At 39.7% G+C, this 21,914-nt stretch overlaps 1 protein-coding gene across 1 annotated transcript in view; it reads right to left on the bottom strand.

The window, feature by feature from the left end:
- Positions 1-4,503: 4,503 nt before the first annotated feature.
- atp9a (ATPase phospholipid transporting 9A) overlaps positions 4,504-21,914 on the bottom strand; it is a 30,415-nt gene continuing 13,004 nt past the window's right edge. Inside the window, 15 exon segments of the mRNA XM_030733915.1 lie at positions 4,504-4,852; positions 6,862-7,065; positions 8,579-8,636; positions 8,727-8,835; positions 9,039-9,103; positions 10,258-10,413; positions 11,939-12,003; positions 12,306-12,450; positions 12,717-12,806; positions 14,863-14,961; positions 16,628-16,798; positions 17,846-17,929; positions 18,045-18,137; positions 18,700-18,861; positions 21,128-21,337. Coding sequence (XP_030589775.1) covers positions 4,716-4,852; positions 6,862-7,065; positions 8,579-8,636; positions 8,727-8,835; positions 9,039-9,103; positions 10,258-10,413; positions 11,939-12,003; positions 12,306-12,450; positions 12,717-12,806; positions 14,863-14,961; positions 16,628-16,798; positions 17,846-17,929; positions 18,045-18,137; positions 18,700-18,861; positions 21,128-21,337 — 1,848 coding nt within the window. The 3' untranslated portion in view covers positions 4,504-4,715.

The following is a 21,914-nucleotide window of genomic DNA, read 5'->3' on the forward strand; positions in this document are numbered from 1 at the left end:
TTTGAGTCATTTCAAATAATCCATCCATGGTTTCTGTTATTTCAAAGCAGCTCAGCAGATAAGCTTAATGTGGGCTATAAGCCTGGGAGTGTTATTCAAATTTGGTCCATAGCATGAATTCATTATGCCTTTAACCAGTCCAGAAGCAAAGCTGACCTCAGGCTGAAACCATGCAGCAGAAGTTTAGTGTTGTCTGTAGGAAACTGACAAAGGCCTAGAGACCTCATTGGTGCGGTTGCCTTGGCCTGAAGGTTGGGTATAGATCCCACATGTTTCCATGCTATCATTTGTATTAACCACTCTAGTCAGCAGCCTGTTACAGCTGGTGGTATATTCTGTTGCAGATTCATGATAGTCTGCCTCTCTCTTGTACTGTTCCACTGGGAGCTGTGTGGAAGAGGTTTCCAAGCTGGAAACAAATTCCTGTCTTGAAGTGCCAAAGATAAACTGCAGTGATGTTGTGGTAATTAGCTTGGATCTGTTATGTAATAGCTATAAGATGCCTTCTTTTTAAAAGTCTAAACCTTGTAAAGTGCTATGTAAATTTGAAAATTTACTTAGGCTGTTAACTGGATTGTGAATTTGGCAATGAGCCAGCAGGGGCTCCAGAGCTGGCATCAGGACAAGAGGAAAGACCAAAATGTTGAGGTTAGCAGGCAGCTCTGTTGAATGTGGAGTGGAATTTCAGTATTCATGGGACAGATTAAGCTAAATGGTTTCTTTTAATGGTATAACTTACGCATTTGGGCATGGAACAAGAAAAAAAAAGTTGGACAAACACTGTAGTTTTAATTTGAACAAGCCGTTCTGAGGTGTTTGACTACATTTTGAAAAAAGAAGGTTTTATGACTGAGAATCTAGTCTAGTTTAAGCCATCTTTGGGCTGAAATGCAAAGCAAGCACAAACACATAACTTTGAACTTACACGCACAATTAATAATCACTTCTAAAAATTCTCACAGAGCAAGGGGATTTATTTAAACCGTGTTTCCCAACAAGTTATGGGTTTTATGAGCCGCGATACCATTTCTAATGAAGTCAGATACTGTTTTGTGTCATATTAGTTCTGATTATAGACAGATTGAAACATGTAGGATGTGACCATGAATAGAAAACAGAAGTGTTTCTAGATACTAGGGACTCCCTCCTCTGGTGAGAAAGGGCCAAACATCCAGCCTCCTCACTGTAACTTGCACCTCATCAGAAACTGAAGTGGAACATAGCCAGAATAGCCAGGATTGTTTTAGCAGACAAACAGAGGTCGATTTGGTTTCAATCCAAACTCCATTAACGAGGAATGCTCAGAGGAAATAAAAGTATTACAGGTTCATTCACAAATGCTTTCTTTTTACCATTCTTATCACAGCCTACTATTGCTGACCAGTGACTTTGTTTTAGGCTACATTGAGCAAATTGGGTTCCAGTTATTACCTTTATTTAACTGGGAAGTCCCACTGAGAGCAAATCTCTTTTGCCAGCGATCTAGCCACGGTAGCAGCCGCACAAACACAAAATATGTCAAGGATTCTACAAATACAACATAAAATACAAGATCTATAACATAATATACAATATACAAATAGCCTTAACAAAAAAATAGCTTCTCAAGAAAAAACATCCAGAGTTCTCCTTGACTTCCTTATGATGCTTTTACATTCATCAGTAGGTACAGGCCTGATTACGTTTCGGCCTTTCTGTAAATTGTGTCAAAGGTGCATAGTAAGAAAACGCTGCTTTCTTCAGAACTTTCAGGACTCTATGTAACTGTAACTATAACTAACTGGGACAGAGAATGATACAAAGGCAAAATATAGAAGAAAACTATACCAGTGCTGCTTTTCATGAGCGGTCATTGATGGCTCACCGACTAAATCATAGAAGCCATGGTGAGCCAGAGAGTTTGCACTTGTAATAAAACAGAGAGATGCACAGTACACCTAATCAAGACTTTGGAAAACTGAAGACAAAGCATGTATATCACTGTGTATCGCTTTAATCAATCATTGAAAGCAACTTCCACACGTTTTTTTCTTAGAATAAAAAGCAAAGAAATATCTGCTTCTAAAATAAAAACCAAACATCACTTTGAACTTCCTCACAAGATCAGCAATGTGTACGTTAAAGAGAAACTTGTTATCCATCCATATACCCAAATACTTGCAGGCATGTACCCTTTCAATAGATTTACCATCAGATGTAAATCCATCATCAAACCTCTGCAGGTGAGTTTTTGAGAAGCCCATAAATTTAGTTTTTTGACCATTTGAAACTAGTTTTAAATGCAGAAAAACAATTTATAATGAGTGAAATGCAGTCTGGACCTCTTCCTGCTCTACAGAGGGAGCATGTGTGTACATAACAGTATCATCAGCATAAAGATGTATTTTTGCTGGAATGACCTTGCCCAAGATAATAAACTAGGTCCCAGAATGGAACCCTGTGGGACCCCTGTAGTTAGCTCAAGAAAGTCAGGTCTATGACCCTCTGCATGAACACAGAGTTCAATTTACAAGATCATTTCAGAATCACTTAACAGCCTTAGTACCAAAACCAGCATTAACACATTGTTTCAATTCATGATCCATGGAATCAAATGCCTTGGACAGATCCACAAACAAGGCAGCATAATGCTGTTTCCTGTCTATTACATATCCCAAAAAACGATGCGACTTGTTCTTCTTTCTGTAGAGCTTATTTGTTGTCAGCATGATCAGCAAAAGCACTCCTGCTGTAAACAGAGCAGCAAAGGTGTATTAATCTGCAGGGAAAAGTGGTTCCCGGTAATTGCAGTATTTACTCCTGTTTGAATAACATTTGACAGAAACTAGTGCCCAGAGGTTTTAGGAAATCCTTTAAAGATTTGAGTGCTACAGACATGGTACACAGCAAGAAATCAAGGTATGGGTTTAAGTGAAGTATTCAGAAACAGAACAGAGTATTTAGACTTTTCCTTGCAGGAGAAAATATAAAATAACATCAATTATGATAGAAAAAAAAATAGCCACAAGAATGGCACAAATAAAGAAAACATGTTTATTAATCATCATCACAACATTAACATCAGCACAATTCTCCCTTTTTTTTGTTCTGCTCATTTTGAGTGCAACCAACATTGTTAAATAAAACATGGTAATAAATTAAAAAATAAGTTATTTACAAGCAAGCAAACCATTTTAGCATCATTTATACTTTGCACTTCAATTACAACATAAAAATATACTAATTAGTTGTACAAAACAAAATTCTGTGCAAACAGCTTGCTGAAGTCAGTGAAGACTGAAAATTCCCATTTAGCATACAAAAGAAATGAATCATTCTGGCACCCTGGACAGCGACATATTAAGTTCATTAAGTTGCATGAGAAAAGTTACCCCTTGTCTTTAAAAAAAAAAAAACTGAAACAACGTGGTCATGTTAGCTGCAGATTATTCACAGTCCATCATCACACCACTAGTGAAATGAAATATGAGGTGAAGTTTTCTTTAAATGTGCAGTAGCAATACTTATTGACAATATTCACATTTGGATGATTAGTGTTGTTTTAATCCCTTTTTTTAAAATGTCACAGCTGAACTGTGGGGGGGGGTTAGTAGCAGTGAGAAGTGAGGGGGCCTTGGATTAGATGACATGAAAGGCGGCAGCTGGATGCCGGTCACCAGGGTATTTTCAGTTATGGCTTTAGGTCACTGTTACAGTGAGTCATCATGCAATGCTGAAGCGTGGCCGTTGCTGGCCTGCCCAAGCGGCCACATTAGAGGCTGCGCATTCCCCTGTGAACAAACAGCCCGTCGGGAGCCCCGGCGGAAGGCTTGGCTGCAAATAACCGGCACTCCTTTTGTGGTCATTTTGACCGCGCTCCACAAACACTAACAACTCGGGGTCCGCACAATGAGACAAGGACAGTTTTAACATCAGACACCACAGGTCATGCTAAAATAAACTACCACACCACCTCCGCTGTGTTGGGCTGTAGCTTCGGGGTGACGCATAAACAAATACACAAACTCGCAGACGCCTGTTTTCTGCAAAGTCTAGCCAGTAAACTTCTTTTATAACCATACAATTCTCAAACTCTATTTAGAAATCACCGTTTGAGGAGAGCGTGAACCGGGTCCCGAGTGGAAAATGCTACGTCAAATTCAGTTTCTTAAAATAAAAACTAATTTACTATTTAAGCTGGAACTGGAAATTGGAGTAAATTCTTCTCCAGCCCAAATGATACGTTTACAGATCTCTAAACTAGTTACGTTCCCAGTGTAATTTCATAAATATAAAACAAACTGGACCTGCATAATTCACTGAAATCTGTGTTTTTCCACTTATTACATTCAGGCTGCAGATACATTTTTGTTCATGATGTTCTTAATGCTGAAAATAAAAAACAGTCAAATCTGGTCAACGTAATCCTTCCCACAATTCACTGTAGGTGTTCTCTACACATGGCAATCAATTAATTAGTCCTTTCATGAAAACACATGGCAATTAACACTGTTTTTTTTTTTGTTTGTTTTTTTTTAAACTGACACAAATTCTCCAACAGTAAAAAATCTGTCCCTGTCAAATCAGTCTACATTTCTAAGGAGAGTTTTTCAGAGGAAATTAAAGGGCATGAATCTGTGTTTGAGTCTCTGGTCTAGGTGCAGGCTTTGCAGGACGAACAGAGGGACATCTTTGTGTTTTGCAGCAACAAAAAAAGACCGGAGACCTCTCTGAGTTTAAGATGTCAGCTTGGAGTAATTGGGTGGAGAGAAGCGCCTGCGCAGGTACTTGAGGATGTACAGAGGCAGACAGCTCACCAGCGTGATGACAGTCACTTTCCACAGGAACGATACAGTGGTGATGAAGTAAATATCTGGCACAAATAAAGAGTTAAAGGTAAGACGGCTGTTGTGAGACACAAACATACATTTCCACGAATCATTTCAGAGTTCAGAGTTTAAAAAAAAAAAAAAATGGTTTTGTTAATTTTTTTGTTTTTCTCAACTGCAACTCAGCTAATTTTACGTTAAATAACCCTGTTGTTCAAGTTCAGCTCTGGCTTTATCTCACTGTGACACTGAGCTAGCTGTGGGCTACAACCTCAGTATTATATCAGGGTGTCTACAGGTACAGACTTTTAAAGACCTTTTTAATACCACTTCAAATGAGACTTTCAAATCAAAATACAAACCTGCAATAGAAATACACAAAAATAAAGTATGAAACACCTTCGACACACAGTGCAGTTTGATTTGTAAGCAATTTCCGGCACCAGTTTTAACCATCAACACTAGCTGTTTTTCTCAACTCAGTTGTCCTTAAACTTACGTCTTCCCAGTTTCACAGACTGAATGAGCAAGCTGGCTAAGCAAAGCCTTTTTCATCATCAGAATTTCAGTTTATTGCAAGCCTACTCTCACCAGATTAAAAACCATCTGAACTGATTTGAAGACAATTTAATATTTTTAAGACCTTTTATTTTTTAAAAAAATGTGTTTTACTAACACATTTTAAGGATCAGCAGATATCCTGTGATTATTCTGGCAAACTGGCAGCTTCAACTATCAGCAGGTGTTCTTTAAAATATACTCATGGGTGTAGGAGACAACGGTTACTGTCGTTAGCTGTAGTTGTTAGTGACTGAAATCCTGAATAAGGATTTTCAGACAGGATTTGAGTTTATAAAGGAGCATAATTTTTCTACGTCTAAATACATTTTTGTGCCATGGGAACAGAAATTGAGATCATGATAATGTTAGAAAGCACAGTCACACAGTTAGTGTGTATTATGCTCTGCTTTCAGATTCAACTGATATTTTATTCCCTGAATAAAATGTCGTATCAATAGGTCTTCAAGTGATGCCTTACATCACTCCATCTGCGGCCCCTCCCCCTTTCAGTTCTCCCAAGTCTTACTGGAAATGTACACCTCCCAGTTTAAAGACCTATGGTATACATTTTCCATGTTTAAAAAAAGAACAATTCAACATATTTTCCCTCAGGAGTTCTTGACCAAGTCTTTTTGAGTTGGAGCCATATTGGTCCAGAAGGCTTAGAATGCAGGAGACAGAAAATAAACCCTGGAAATTTTCCAATTAAGTGTGCAAACTGCACATTCAACAGAAGAATAGGCTTTAAAATCTATTCTAGTCTACACTTCAAGAAGGAGAAAAAGTGTACGAAAGGGTACTCTTGACCACATGCCAGTCATGATCCTCAGTGGTCAAGATTACAGACTAAAAAGGGAACTCCACACCCCACATAAAGCTCAAAATAAGGACTCGAAGAGCCCTCGGTCACATTATTGTATATGTCACGAGTCTTAATATGGCACAACTAAAAATGGTTTACTGTTTGTTAACTAAAGTAGATGCGTGGGTGCAATCGGGCAATACACTGTTCTTTTTCTATAATAGTTGTTTTTCTTTTAGATTTCTAATGGTTATGAATCTGTCTTTTTATCCAAAACTGGCAAGAACATAATTTTTTGTGGGTAATATTTTATTGTGATAAACACTCAAACCTAACAGGAAACTAACTGAACTGCAGGCATTTCCTCTTTGATGCTGCACTATGCCTGAGCCTCATCCTCACCAGGAGAATTTGTCAATACAATCACCTTTAAACTTCCTAATATTCAGCATACCACTGCTTATTGTACACTAGAGACACAATATGAATGAGCAGGGTCTCCGTACTGCTGAATGCTGACGTACTATTTCAAGGTTGGTAAAACAAAATAAGACCCGTCTGTAGTGAAATCAATTCAGAAATGGATGCATTTGCTTTCTTGTCCCCGTGAATTACACCGTTACAGCCTTAGAGTCGCTCTCTGTCTGGCAGAAATAATGAATTTACCCATGTGTGATCGTGCTCCCTTACCTATGAACTCATGCAGGAAGACGAGCGAGGCGACGTAAGACGCCAAGCTCAGGAGCTCGGCTACTATCATGAGCCAGTGCCATGTCTGAATGGTCAGGGCCACCATCAGCAGCTCAGTCAGGATAAGAGAGGTGAATGAAATGGCAACGATATGGACGAATTCTGACTCAAAGAGCAGCAATGCTCCATACATGATGATGCTGCCTGTGGAGGAGAAAGAGGCCATAATGTGATTCACAGTTAAAAAAAAAAAAAAAAAATCATCATTTAACTAATACTTGGCCTTGATGTACCCCTTCAGCTCATCCACTGTTTGAAATAAGCTATGTAACATTACACTGATACAGTATATTTCTATGAAGGGTAGCTACAAAAAGCTAAATTAGCAAGCCATACAGTTATCTTCAAAATGCCTTGTTGATGCCAGAGGTCAGAAGAGAATGGCCAGACTGCTTTGAACTGAGAGGAAGGCAAGAGTAATTCAAATACGCACTCATTACAACCAAGATATATAGAAGAGCATCTCTGGATGCACAGCACTTAGAACCTTGAAGCAGATGGGCTACAGCAGCACACACTGGCCACCCCTCCTGTCAGCTAAGAACAGACACACTTTGGCCCCCTTTGTAGCAACTGAGCTTCATTTAAATGCCACTGCCTACCTGGGTATTGCTGCTGACCATGACCACCCCTTTATGACTTCAGTGTACCATCTTCTGCCGGCTACACTATGTCACAGAGCTCAAATCATCTGAAACTAGTGTCTTAAACATGAGAATGAGTTCACTGTACTCAACTGACCTCCACAGTCACCAGATCTCAATCTAATAGAGCACCTTTGGGTTGTGGTGAAATGGGAGAGTCAGTAATTGTGGGAGGAAAGTTTCCAGCACCTTGCTGAAACTGTGTAATGAAGAATGAAGGCAGTTCTGAAGGCAAAAGGGTTCCAAACCAGTACTAGCAAGGTGTACCTAATAAAGTGACCCATGAGTTTTGCTAGAGAAAGACAAAAACTGAACAATAATCAATTTATCATAAGATTCATTTAAAAGAGAAAAAAGAGCTCATACATAAGAAGCGCAAAACACAGTATTACTCCTTTAAAGTACCATCCTCTCTGTTAGGCACGTCCTCATTTGCATAATTTCTCAATAATTAGAGATTTTTTACAGTAAACTTTGACCAGTGACAGTAACACTCCTGTACCCAACAAGATTTTGTCTCCTTTGACATACAAACATGAATAGGACTGAGCAGACTGATACCAACACACACGAACAAACACACACACAGAAGTGGTTTGCAAACCAGGCCCCACCGCTACTTGAGTATACAGTGTTTCGACAGAAATAGAAAAAAAAAAGGTTTCGGGGTGTAGTTTAAGAATGCCCGTGTAAACAGCTTTCATTGCAACGGTCCATGTCGGAAAGTTACCTCAAGTTTGTTTTTTTTTGTTTTTTTCACAAAGTCCATAAAGAAAAGAAGAAAGTGTGTGGGCTTTTCAAGAGTGATAAGTCATGAACCAAAACAATACATCTTGTTTGTTTGACAGGGAGTGACTCATCAGTCTGCCAGTGTAGACGTCTCTTACCGCTGCAAACAACTAAGTAAGCATATGATCTGAAATCCAGTCTGAGTGCTGTGAAATATTAAAAAATTAAGTATATTTAGAATTACTGACTCATATTATCAGCAGTTTGTACACACTCTCTCTTACCTTGATATATACTTATTAAAACCCATATTAGAAAGGTCTTGAAAGATAGCGGTCGACCCTGTGAAGAGAAAGGAACATGATCAAATTCACCAACTCCAACTTATGTGCCTGCAGAGCAACAGACAGCCTGTGACCATTAACTAGATACCTTCAAGAGATCCTTATATAACTCTGGGTACAGCATGGCAACCTCCGACTTCACATCTTTGTCCAACACCAGAGAGAAGACCGGGAACATGGTGTAGATAGTGGAATAGCTGAAACAGACAAAGTCGAGTGTGATGAATACTCCCCAGATAAGATAAAATGGCACATGTACAAATCGGTTGAACTCTTTCATTGTAAGATTCAGCATATTTTCATATTTTCCCCTTGTAACATTTCAAAAGGAAATGCCAGGGACACGAGGCAGCTAAATGCTCTCTCGATAAGTCATCTCCATTCAGAGCTCGTATCTCACCCAATAATCAGGAATCCTTGGTAGAGTGGGACTGAAGCAAAGTAGAAAACAGAGGAGAAAACTGCCTGGAGAAACAGAAGAAGAAGAAAAGAGAGAAAGTCCACCGTAAATGATTCTTTTCACACCAACATTACACACTAATATTTGAACACTATGATAAAAAATAACACCAACGAGTTAATATTTTTGGGCCTGTTATACTATTTTTTTTTAACTGTGTATGGACTACAGGACTAAGCATCCACCAGTTCTATCATACATATATGGCAGAATATAGGGAAGATCATATAAGGTCCCCCTTAAAAGAAAAACATCTTTAACATTAACCTTCTGTGGGAATAAAAATCAAATGGTAAGCATAATGACTAATCAATTAGCTAAATCCCTCACAAAACATCCCAATCCTCATTCTAAACCTGAACTACTGCAGAAAATTAGACCACAATGCCAAATTCTGCAGCTTAAGGATGATGTTGATACTGAAATATCAATTAGTCAGAAAGTCGCAAGCTCGACAGGTCACGCTGCAGCTGTGGTCGATGTTAATGTGAGACATGCGGAGGAGGGCCTCCCCAAAACCCCAAAGTCCATGATATGGTGAGTCATGGGTTGCCCTTCCACAGCGGGGGCTGAAGTTGGACTGGGACATGGGAATTGGACAATGTTGTCAGGCGTGTGTGTGTGTGTGTGTGTGTGTGTGGGGGGGGCTTAGAAAGGCACCACAAGCTGCCTCCTCTGAGTCATTGTGCGTCCCGCCCTTTGGAGACCACCCCTGAAACCTCTCCCTGCCTCTCCCCAGTCTGATCCTCTCTACATTTCGATTTTAGGTGCTGTGAGTGAGACAAAGAAATCATTTCACCCTTTTCTGACATTATCATCAGAGGAAATAAAGAAAAGAAAAATATTACTATATCACTGAAGTTTACTGCATTTTTAAGATTAAATTCACAAGTGACTGAAATATCAAAGGTTTGACATCTTGATTAACAACAAAATTTGACTGTAATGTAGTGAGCTACCATCTCAAGTGTATGTTGCATTGCCTTAATTGCTACAATTTGAGGCTGATATAGGGAGTAAAACATAAACTAGAGACAGTTTTGCAAACTTAAACTGGAAACTGAGCTAAAGCAATTGAAAGTTCCAACTTATTCAGCATGAGTTTTACATGACTCATGCACACAAACCTAAATGGCACTTTGTTTTTGTTGGTCTCTACCTGCATGGTGCTGATACACAGGCTCCTGTGGATGACAAACTGGCTGAGGGCTGCAGACCTTTTGTAGCTGTTCCGCCCATGGACCATGAGGAGACGGCCTAAATGTTTAAACTGAGTCACCGAGAAGTCGGCAGCCAAGGAGGCCTGCTTTCCTTCCTGCCAAACACACAGCAGAGGACAGTGAGGACACACTGTGCAAAGACTGACCTGAAAAGCATGCTTTGAGAGTTGTGAATTGATTTTATAGTGACTGAGATATAAAAGAATACTGCAAGGAGTCAGTCTACCAACTGTTTAATTTGCTAATTTTCAGTTTAATATCAGAGAGGACTAAGAAACTGAGCAAATATTCACATTTGAGATGCTAGAAGCAGAGAATTTTGCTAATACTGTTGATTTCCTGTTATTAAACCTGTTATTTCAGCTCTGCCAAGCAATCCAGGACTATCTAACCCTGTTTTAATAGTCTCTGTAGCTTTCAATCTTTACTTTATCACTGTAAGATTACATTTGGAATGTATAGGGAAAATTCATTTAACATGCCAAACCCATCCTGTGAGTGCACCGGCTTTCTTCCAAAATCCAAATACTTTAAGCTTTTTAGGGTTATTAGTTTGAATGAGTTTGCCTATGCAGTATGCATAATGACAGACTTCAGATCTGGCAGTGATGCAGTTGGAATAGGAGGCAGAATGGCGGCACTGTGGTTAGCATCATTTCCTCACAGCAAAACGTTCGAGTCTGCTATCCTGTGTCTTCATGTTCTCCGTGTGCCTGCATGAGTTCTCCTCCACAGTCCAAAGTCAGGACTTAAAGTTGTAGGGAAAAAAAGAAACAGCCATCTTGCTGCCCATTATTTTACTGAAATTCAACTTGGGTCATTTTTTTTAATTGCTAATGATAAAAAAAAAAAATTGTGAGAACTGTGGCGTGAACTTTTCTATATTTGGTAAAATATTTGGTAACCACTGAGGATTCTCCATTGGTGTGGATGTGAGGATGCATGGCCGTCTCTGTGATAGCCCTAACCCACTATCAGCCGGGATAAGCTCCAGCACTGTGCAACCCTCTATGGATAAGCAGTTGAGAAAATTGATGGATGATATCTAAATATACAGCAGATAGCTGAAAAGATCAGTTATGTAAGTTAGAGATAAGTTCACGGATGGGTCTGAACCCACCACATCTTTTGGTTTGCAACCAGATTTTTAAGCTTGGGTTCCTCTTTAAAGTGAACATAAAAAAAAAACACCCCTTTACAAATCAGCAATATAATAATACTTAAAGATAATACTTCAAGGAGTAGCTCCACATTTTAATATGCTTATTTGCTTTTCAGCTTAGTGTAAAGACTGCAACAGGAACACAGCTGCAGTGTCTGCTGTCACATGTATATAAGGGTCCATGTCTGAGCATACTAAGCATCTTGACAGGCAACTTTCAGAGAGAACAATGAGAAGTACAAGAGACAGGCTGATGAGAGATTCTTACTTAGGCACAAAAGCATCCTGTCATTTTTGTTTCCTCTACTCACACAATAGATCCTCATAAAGAGGAATCATCTGTGTGCATGTCCTTCTACAGCTCTCTGAATGTGAGAGAGATCTTGACAGGAAACAGAAAGCAAAAATCTGTGTGAGTGGCACGTCAATGTGAAGCGATGAGATGGAGAGAGTCTTACTTTCCCCTCCACTCCCACGCCACAATCGGCTTCCTGGATCATGCTGACATCGTTTCCTCCATCCCCTAAGAGAAAACAAAAGCCATAGAGGTGTCAGGATTCACATCAGTGACTCACTAATACAAACTGTTAGTGAGAGAATTAAGTGCATGTTCACAAGACACTCCCTTAATATGGCCCGATTAAGAGATCCAAACCACAGCCATCAAATGGAAAAGAAAACACCTGCCTAAACTTTGCCAGAGAAAAGTAATACATTAAAGTGGAGTACAAAATAAATATCAGACTGGGATTCCAGACAGATAAACTGGGTTACATAGAAATGTGCTGTCAATAGCTGTTGGCACAGTTCCTATTTTCCACTCACCTACTGCACAGGTGAGTTTGCCTGTGCGCTCTTGCAACAGACGGACTATCTGAGCCTTCTGAGTGGGGGTGCATCGGCAGCAAACCACAGCGGGACACTGGCACGCAAGCTCCATGAATTCATATTCATAATACTTCAGACAAACCTGCAAGAAAACGAACAGAACGAACTGATGAAACACTGAGGTGCCCACATGTAACTGTTTTCAGCTGTGGAGCTTGAATACCTCGATTCAATTTACAGTTTAGCTCCCACTGTGGTTAAGATAGTGACTCGAACCACAGACACCACTTCCAGAGAGGGCTCAGTGGAAGTGATATTATCATGCTTCATGCAGAACGCATGTCAGAGTTTCATAAGGAGATACAAATTAATAGGATGTGGGTTAGACACTCTCACTGGTACACTTACCTCAAGCGAGTCCCCTGATATCACCAGAGCGCAGTCATGCTTTCTCCTGAAAGCGTTGAGCTCCAGGTGGGCTTCCCCTCGTGTTGTCACCTATGGCAATGGCAACCACATTCTTAAATGCACTTGCATGCACCAACAAAACACTCTAAAAGGAGACTTATCAGAGGTGAAAATCTGCCAGGCTTTGTATGTTTGCTTCTCTGATGCTTATCAAACAGAAGAAGAGCAGCTCGTGTCCCTCCAGCTGCAGTAATGACAAATGATCGAGAAACTGAATACCTAGCAGACATTCAACCAGCTACATAAACTAGAATTTAGTCACACAACTCACATTTGAAATGTTTCATTTATTACATCTAGAATGTAGCAAGTATGTAGCAAGTATAATTTGGCATACAGGTTCCAAGATCTAATATTTGTTAAGAAATAAAATAGGACTGATGAGTAAATGTCCCAGTAGAGCCTACAGGTGGATATCAGGTTGATGGGGGGGGGGGGTTTGAAACAGCAGGCATCACTACAGAGCCTGAAATTTTACTCAATTTAATGCCATAAAGTTGTATGCCTCTGCCAACCAGTCAAGCTGCACTTTACATCCATGCCTGTCCATGCCCATAAAATGTTTATGGTAAAGACTTTTATTTAACAGGTCAGAACCAAAAATTGGCGACACAAATTCAGTATCTGGCTGAATGTGAAATGTTGTTACAATCTGTGCTCAAGTTATGTTGCTGAATAACTGCAGTGGAGTAGCTGTCACAGTGAAAATGTTTTTTTTTTTTTTGTATTCAGAATGTCGTTATTTTGACCTTTTCCCACTAAATTAGTTTTTATTTGAGTCCAAGTGATTGTTTAAGTCAAAATTTCAATCAATTCTATCAAGGAGCCCAAGAGCTATTGCATCTATGAGAATGGGGCTGACAGACAATCTGAAAAAGAACTGCCTCTGGCCACAGATGCAGGCATGGTACAAAAATATTTGCCAAAAACTTTAAAATTTTAGTATCAGTTTAGCAGCAATAACTGTATTGGTATGAGATTGAGCTGAAAGTCTATAAGATCATTCAGATTCAGTTAAAATTAGAATTGTTGTCCTACTAGTTGAGCACTGGATCTTTGAGAGACATTGCATATGAACAGAAAAGGAATAAAATGATTTCATCCTATTGTAAAAATATTTTTAAAAACTTGCCATAAAGGAAGTTAAAATGATTTATAAGCAAATTATTAAAAGTTTAAAACTGCCCTCATATCTGCATACAACTAGACTGCAGATTGTAGATTGTATTGTAGCTGGATTATAAAGCAAATATTAAAAGGGTGTGTTAAAGGGGAAACGGAAAGGGGAAACGGGAAAATGTCCTGCATAAAAAAAAAAAAGCAAAAAAAAAAAAAGCTGAGTTTCTAAACAATTGTGTCAGGTTCAAATATAGACTTAAAAATTCTCCAAAAATTCAGCACAGACCAGGCATGGTGTTAATCTGTCAACAAGAGCTATGCTCTGGAATGAATATCCTTCAAGCACTGACAATTCATACGTCAGTCCAGTTCAGGCCATTGGTGGCCACCAGGAAACTAATCCAGATGTATGTGTAGCAGGCCCAGTCAGCACACCCCTGTCCACTGGGACAGAGGTTTTTAAGCGCTGCCAACCATTGTTATTCTCTTCCAGTAACCACAGTTGTACGCAAGTTCTAACCTTCCTATATGGCAGACGCTCCTTCTGCTCTGGCATGGATCCAGAGGGGAAGGCAGAAGGGGACTATCAAAGCAGCTACAGTGCCTCAAAGCTGCAAAACAAATTAGGAAGTGAGCCCTCTGCATGTTCCCTCTGGGAGTGGTTTAGCTGGTTTCTCCTCTGTTTGAGCGAAGGGCTGTTTGTTCTCTTTGACAGTGGCTTGGATGCTTTCACTGGTGGGAGGTGATTTATTCAGCTGCGGATCCTGGCTCGGACTGCAAGCGTAGTTGTGTTGGGCTGTATGACCACTAGCTAATGGGCTTTGGTCACAGAGCATGGATGCCCGTGGGTCGACAGATTCAAAAACTGACAGTGCAGCTTTGAACTGAGATCAGCCCTGGTGTAAAATCAGCTATTACCCACTACATATGTCCATAAGAGAAGGATGGGTCAGTTTCCTGGACTTACTGGTCTGAAGATATGAATGTCCTGGTTGCGAGTGATCAGATGGGCATTCTTAGCGGTGCATGTGGCAGTTTCAAGCTTGTCTCCAGTCAGCATCCAAACCTACACAGAAACCAGAAAATGGTCTTTTAAAAAAAAAGGAAAGAAAGAATTTGGAGATTTACAAAATGCACCGAAGTTTAAACAGAAACCCCACTCCAATGTCTGTAGGTCCCAGAGATAAAAGACTTATTTTATTCTCACACCTTGACATTTCTGACTCCACCTAAACTCAACTGAATTGAATTTAAAATTACACTTTGTAAAATCTCACCACTAGATGTCAGTAGATTGCCTCTCCCAATTCAAGTGCATAATCTTAGCTACAGTGACCGCTGCAGGACAAACAACTGTGGCTGCTGCTCATCTGTAGGGAGTATAGGCTGTCAGTCTCCTGTTTACCTCAGCTGTTAATAAGTGTTTACATCTGTTTACTGTGGAGGAAGCTGTAAAACTTTGTGAAAGGAATCCAGCATGAGTCGATGAATCAGAGAAGCTCGCTTCTAACGGACGACGAGACTGAACTTTTCTGTCGGTAAGTGCTGCTGTTTGTTGAAGTTAGAGAAACTTTCTTTTAAGTGGATCACAACTCTTGGTGAATAAGCTCTCATTCGATGTGAAAATGCAAACTGTTTATCAGAGAGAAAACGTCATTTTTAGGATATTGGCGCCTAAAATTAAATGGCATATACTTGCTTATCGTTGTTTAGCCGGAAGGGTCACATGTCTAATCAACTGACAATAAGTAACTGGGACAATATTGGGAATAAATAAGCATGCTTATGCACATTTTCCTATGACTTCAATTCAGGAGATGAGGCTCGAGGTGATGAGGAAGAGGATGACGGATGCCGGTTGAATTCTCTTTTTCCTTCATGTTTTTGCTTCTTTCATGAACAGGACCCTTTCTCAGGTGATAAAACATAGGTATGATCCTTCATATATTGAGTCTGAAGGTGCAGGCATGAAATAAAATTTGACTCCACACCTACGAGCTCTCTTCACCTCTGTGTACAACCTATACGGCTGGTCTCTAGCGACCTACATAAAGCGCGATTAGACAGAACGGCGATATCCATCTAAGCCACCGTATTCAAGATGGTGGGGTGATATCAGGCTACCACAAACCAATGCCTCCTCCTATGTATTTTTAATGGAGTAATCCTAAGTTTATGAGAATGCATCAGTTTGTTGAAGACATAATTACACACTAACCAATGTATATTTATGAGTACAGCATTCTTTTTTTTTATTAAATAACCTCCAAAAAATGACTGACTGTACCTTTAATTTAAAAAAGGACATGAGTAGTAACTTTTGAGAAACAATGTTTTGTTCTTGTGGATTATTTATTGAACCCATAATTTAATATTTTCTTGGAAGGATTTTCTACAGAAGAAACTGACTACATGTTCAGTAGTTCATTAGGAGTTGTGGGAAAACTCTTGATGAACTATTGATTTTCTTAATTTAATTTTTTTAAATGCTATGATCAGAAGACATCCAGTTCTATTGACCTCTGCTGTACTGAAGCAGAGGAGGCATTCGCCTTCATCAGAGCCATGAGGCAAAACTTTATCCTGTTTGTTAACATGGCCAGAAAAAAAAAAAAATGGTGAAACATTTGGTTTAAGTGCCTCCTGTTTACCTTCTTTCTGTGTTTACTTTCTTAGTTTGTTGCTACTGTGCACTGTAAGGCCATCCACCCACCCCACGCAACCTCACAGACCTTAATGCCCGCATTGCGGAGGATCTCCAGAGTGGGCCTGACATCAGTCTGGAGCTGATCCTCCACCCCAGTCAGACACAACAACTCCATCTCCATCTCAAGACTCTCAATCACTGTCGCCACCTTCAGAGAGCGGTCATGGACGCTGAGCTTGGCCTGCACATACCGCGCCTGGAGAGCAGTAGATGGACAGGAATATTGTGAGTGGGAGGATAAGGAAGTTCAAACACTGTGAAATCACTACAAGAAGGGAAACAGCCAGGAATAAAACAAGAAAACAGGAATCTGGCTGCCAGCCATGAGAGTCATAACAAAAAATAAATAAATACAAAATAATATTAACTAGGAATGCCTCATGCATTGTGCACACATAAGCTCAAGTTTGCAGCTTACCTCCACAAAGATGTAAATCTGTCTAAGTGCGTATAAAATATACCATTCTAAATGCACTGAGACATTTATATACCAATACCTGATACATTTGTATCAATATAAGCTCCAGCCTTCAAGCAGACTTGAAATCTATTCTGTTTAACAAAGCTGTAATTACAGCTTTGTTAAACAGAGCAGCTGTACATACAGCATACTGTACATACAGCATACATACAGCATACAGGACAGACATAATCAATCAGTTAACGCCCAACTTTAGCATTCCAGCTCCAGGGCAATTTGTGAGTGAGATAACGCAAAAACAATCTGAGCGTGACTCATACAGGAACATAAACTGTGTGTGTGACTCAGTCGATGACTCACTGCTGCCCACCAGCTCTGCTCACTCAATTATACACTTCAGTAACAGGCCTGGGGCTAACAACTGCAGGGGAGACAGCCATGCCCTGCTCAAACAATGAGGGGGGGCCTGGTGTGCATGAGAAATAGTGGGTTAGAAGGACTGGAGGGGGGTCAGAGGTTAGTCTAATTACCCAAGAACACACTTTGACATTTAGAAATGCTAAACATGTCTATTCCAAATAGCAATCTACATTTGTAATGCTTGTTGGTCGGCAGATGCTCAGTGTAATTTGAGCATAAGAGATGTTTTACTATCACACTGTTGAAACTGTAATGGCTTAACTAGACAAAGACCAAACAATGAATGTGCAATGCTGCTCATAAAGCTAAGCACACTTCAACAGCACGATCTTCTCACACTTGGATCTGAAACCCGGCTCAGTCTTAAGAGTAGTGTGGGTCCATCTCACGAAAGGTTGTTACCTCAAAATCCTGATACTGTTCCTCTGTCAGCGACTTCTTGGAAACCACAAGGACCCTCAGACCTTCCCGTGCCATATTTCCACACTAGAAAACAGACAACAGATGTGTGTGATCTAAAAGTGTGTGATTTATTAGTAACAAGAATAAAACCAGCATCATTAAGTATGCATCATATCTTGGGAGAATCATAGAAAAATACCTCCTCTTCCAGCCAGTCATTATACTGGACGATGCCCGACATCACCACATCAGCACCTTTCATGTAGAAAGTGATCTCTCCTGTTGACTCATCCTAGAAAAACATGTGGTTCATTATGGTGTATAAAATTTTGATTTAATATTTGCTACAATGGTTACCCAACTATGCAGGGAGGGGGGGTATCAGTTCAACACACACGAGTCAAAGTGCACGTGCGCCATCCTATTATTTTGTGTTGCCTAGAAATGCACAACTTATTTTGGTATTCACAAGAGATTTCAAAAAGTGTTTGAAAATATTATCAGGAGGAAGTCAAGTTTTAAAATCCCTGGCTTCCTGCGTTATATCCCAGCCAGCAATAATAAAGTTAGTCATCAGACTTAGTCAGAGGTCGTAAGGTGAGGTTTTTTCTCAGATAATATGCTTTAGTACAAATCTGTTTGTCTTTTGTTTTTCTTGTCAAAATCAATGCCAAGGAATAATCAACATCATAGCAACAACCGCTGACCTACATCAACTGTAATTCAAAGTAATTTTGAAACAGCGGGGTTATGAGGAAATCTGTGCAATTCCTTTGTTGCAAAATATAAAGCAAGATGGACAGCAGCCACTGCTAACACTAACAACAAGTAATAATATTCATCTTGGCACTCACTCTCACTATAATCCCCATCCTCTTGCTCTCATATGTGAAGGGAAATATCTGAAGGATGGTGAAGTTCAGTATTTGGCCAGTAGGGGTCCGCAGCTGCATGGATGACTGGTCTCTTCCTACAAGCGTCAGCCCAACACTCTCAGTCCACTGCACCAGCGACACCTATCAAAAGCACAGTGTAACGGCTTCAGCAGATGGTCATTAAAATGCACAACTGACACTAAATACATAGAGTAATAAAAGGTAAAAATATATAGATTTTCGCTAATTACATATATTTCTACCAAATAAAAGAATGCGTTAAGAGAAAGTGACCTCTGCTTGGGTCATTTTATTATTTTCATGGCAAAAACATTATGTCAATATGATGTTCCATTACTTGAATTACACAGAAAACAGAGAAGGCCACTTTAAAGTAGACTGTCAGAGAACATCAATAGCTCGAGCATTTTCAGCACTTAAGACTATTGATTGATAAACTGGGAAGATGTTCCATTTCTTAACTGAAAATATAGTTTCTGCTCGATCCTTTCTGAAGGACACAACAGACGACATCCATTAATACAACAGAAGAGAGTGTGGGAGCGGTTTGTGTGGAGAGAAAAAGAGGGGAGATGGCATTGCCCAATAACTTCCAGACGAGAAACCAGATCACATCCCCGATTCATCATCCATCTTCTGACAGGACAAACAGCAGTGAAGCCAAACAGATGCAGATAAGAGACAACAAGGGAGACTGCCTTACACTAACTTTAAAATCACAGATTTTGGGATGCCAAAATTACTTATTTTGGAAATATGCACCACATAGTCTAAAAATGTCTGACCAGAATCACTTTAGCGTCACCAAAGCTCTGACTACTGCAGTGGTTGTCATCCAGGTTGGGAAGTATGAAGATTGTGCTTAGTCACAGTCTAGAAATATTCACTGTGGAGGAATTTTGGGATCTGGTGTCTGCCACAGCAGCACCACCTTATAATAGAAGCATCTGCGTTAGCTGCCCATTTCAAACTGGACTGAATAATGCTGAATCCAGCTGGTTTGACTCAGAAACACCACATGGATGAAATATTCTTTATGAGCTGGAAAGCAAAGTGATTCAGATTACACTACTCATTGAACCAAGATTATTAAAACTTGAATATATCGTGTGCAAAAGAAAAAGAAATCTACTTTCATCTGCATGTAGATAGTGGTAAACTGTCAGTTTACAGTACAGTGTTAGAAACCATGCATTTAACAGTCACTAACATTGCATCTAGTGTGCTCACACACAAAACCAGATCTATAAATAAGACTTCCTGAAAGCTGTTACAAAGCAAACTGAATCTGCCTAGACTGCATCAAACTGACTGAATGCAGCTTTCAGGTCTCAGCCAAGTCTCAAAGACAACCGCTTTATCCACTGTGACCTAAAACAATAAAACGGCTCAATTTCCAACCAACAACACAAACCACAATCTTAGTTTTTTCTTTCTTTTTTCTTCTTCTTCTGGTGATTACCGCATAGTGTACTGGGTGCTATTAAAATGCGCTATCAAAAAAAAGGAAACTGAGAAGGGGCTAAGTGCAATGGGCTAGGGAGCACATTAAGGAAATCCGTATTTACAGGGCAGGAAATGGATCAAGTCGAAATCCGCAGCCTTCTTCCTGATGTTCAAAAGAATTCATACAGATCAAGGACATAAGTGTGGACTGCAATTTTGTGAGACTCTCCCCCTTTGAGAAATAAAGATACTCAAGATAACAGCCTTGACTAAAAATAAAAATAAAACATATGCATCTCACATGCAGAAATCTGCTCTCCTGTTTTTCTCTCATTCTTAAGTTTGGGTCGGGTAAATAAATGTGCTGAAGTATATCAAAATATATTGCTTGACTTTTATGTGTTAACATATCAGATACATGTAATGTATATGTGAAATAAATGGGGAACGGACTTGTCTACTACAGGTAAAAATGTTAGGTTTTTCTAATAATGAGGGTCTATAATAAACTTTACTTATGAGGTCATTAATCATTACTGTTGTTTCAGCACTCTGTATGCGCTCCAGAGACTCCGTGTGTCCACACAAGACTTGTTAAGTTGCAAAATGGATTCCTAATTACTTCTGAAATCACAAAATCATATTCATACATTCACATTAAACTGAGATTTTAGGTGAGCAAAAGAAAAAAAAGAAACTTTCCCCTTCAAGCACTTGCATATGAAACAAAGTAACAATCACAATATATTTATGTATTTGAATTATTTGCGTTCCATGTGAGGACGATTTAACAATATTCTGTTGGCATCCAAGAAAATAATGATGTTCATATCAGCGTATGCCCTACAAGCTTTATAAAACATTCTTTTCTTGGACTCGAGACTGAAAATAAAACTAGAGGAACATGTTTTTTTTGGCTCTCTGTGGCCTGACAGGATACCTCATCCGGGCTGGATGCTTGGTAGACTCTGCAAGTGTCTTCGTAGTGCTGCTCAGCCTCGGCCTGGTCCGTCACACCGTTGGACTCATACACGGGTGTTACATTGTGCACCAGGGCGATGGCCTTCACAGCCTCATGAACTCTACTGCTGATGGTTTTTCGGACCTTAGTGGCTGCCGGAGCCCTGGAGGCTGGAAGGTCATGAGTGGGCTGAAGAGAATTAAAGAAAGTACTGTTAGGAAAAAAGGGGCGATGAGGAATCCACCAGAGTTTTAACACTCTTCTTTCATGTGAGTCTTTCACTGTTGTCAGCTGTCAATAGAGGGGAAGTGTTCTAGCCAACAGAAATAATTATCTGCACTGTTAACTACAAAAAAAAAAAAAAAAAAAAAGGCCACAAGTGACTGAGAGCCTGCGAGGAAGCTGTATCAACACTTGAAATGCTTCACAGACTGAGAAACTAGCTTCTTCACTTCAACAGTTTCCATCATCACTATGTTAGTGGCCTATAAACATAACCAGATGTGTAGAGTAAATATGAACTATTTGCATCTGCATCGTGGCTCTGCTATTTTTAGAAGGCTGTGCATTCTCAGGGTTAATGATGGTGCCATTAAAGGAGTCCGGCCAGTGCTTCGCTTGTGGGCTAATCCTGTTTCCTGCTCTACTAACCTCTGGTGTCAAGGGGGATAAAGAATGTCATCTGAGGTCAGGAAACATTCAACTAAACAATAATCACAAACTGATATGTTTTGCAAAACAGTGGTTATTTTATCCTTTCACAAGC

This window comes from Archocentrus centrarchus, chromosome 7, assembly GCF_007364275.1.
Source record: "Archocentrus centrarchus isolate MPI-CPG fArcCen1 chromosome 7, fArcCen1, whole genome shotgun sequence".
Lineage (NCBI taxonomy): Eukaryota > Metazoa > Chordata > Actinopteri > Cichliformes > Cichlidae > Archocentrus > Archocentrus centrarchus.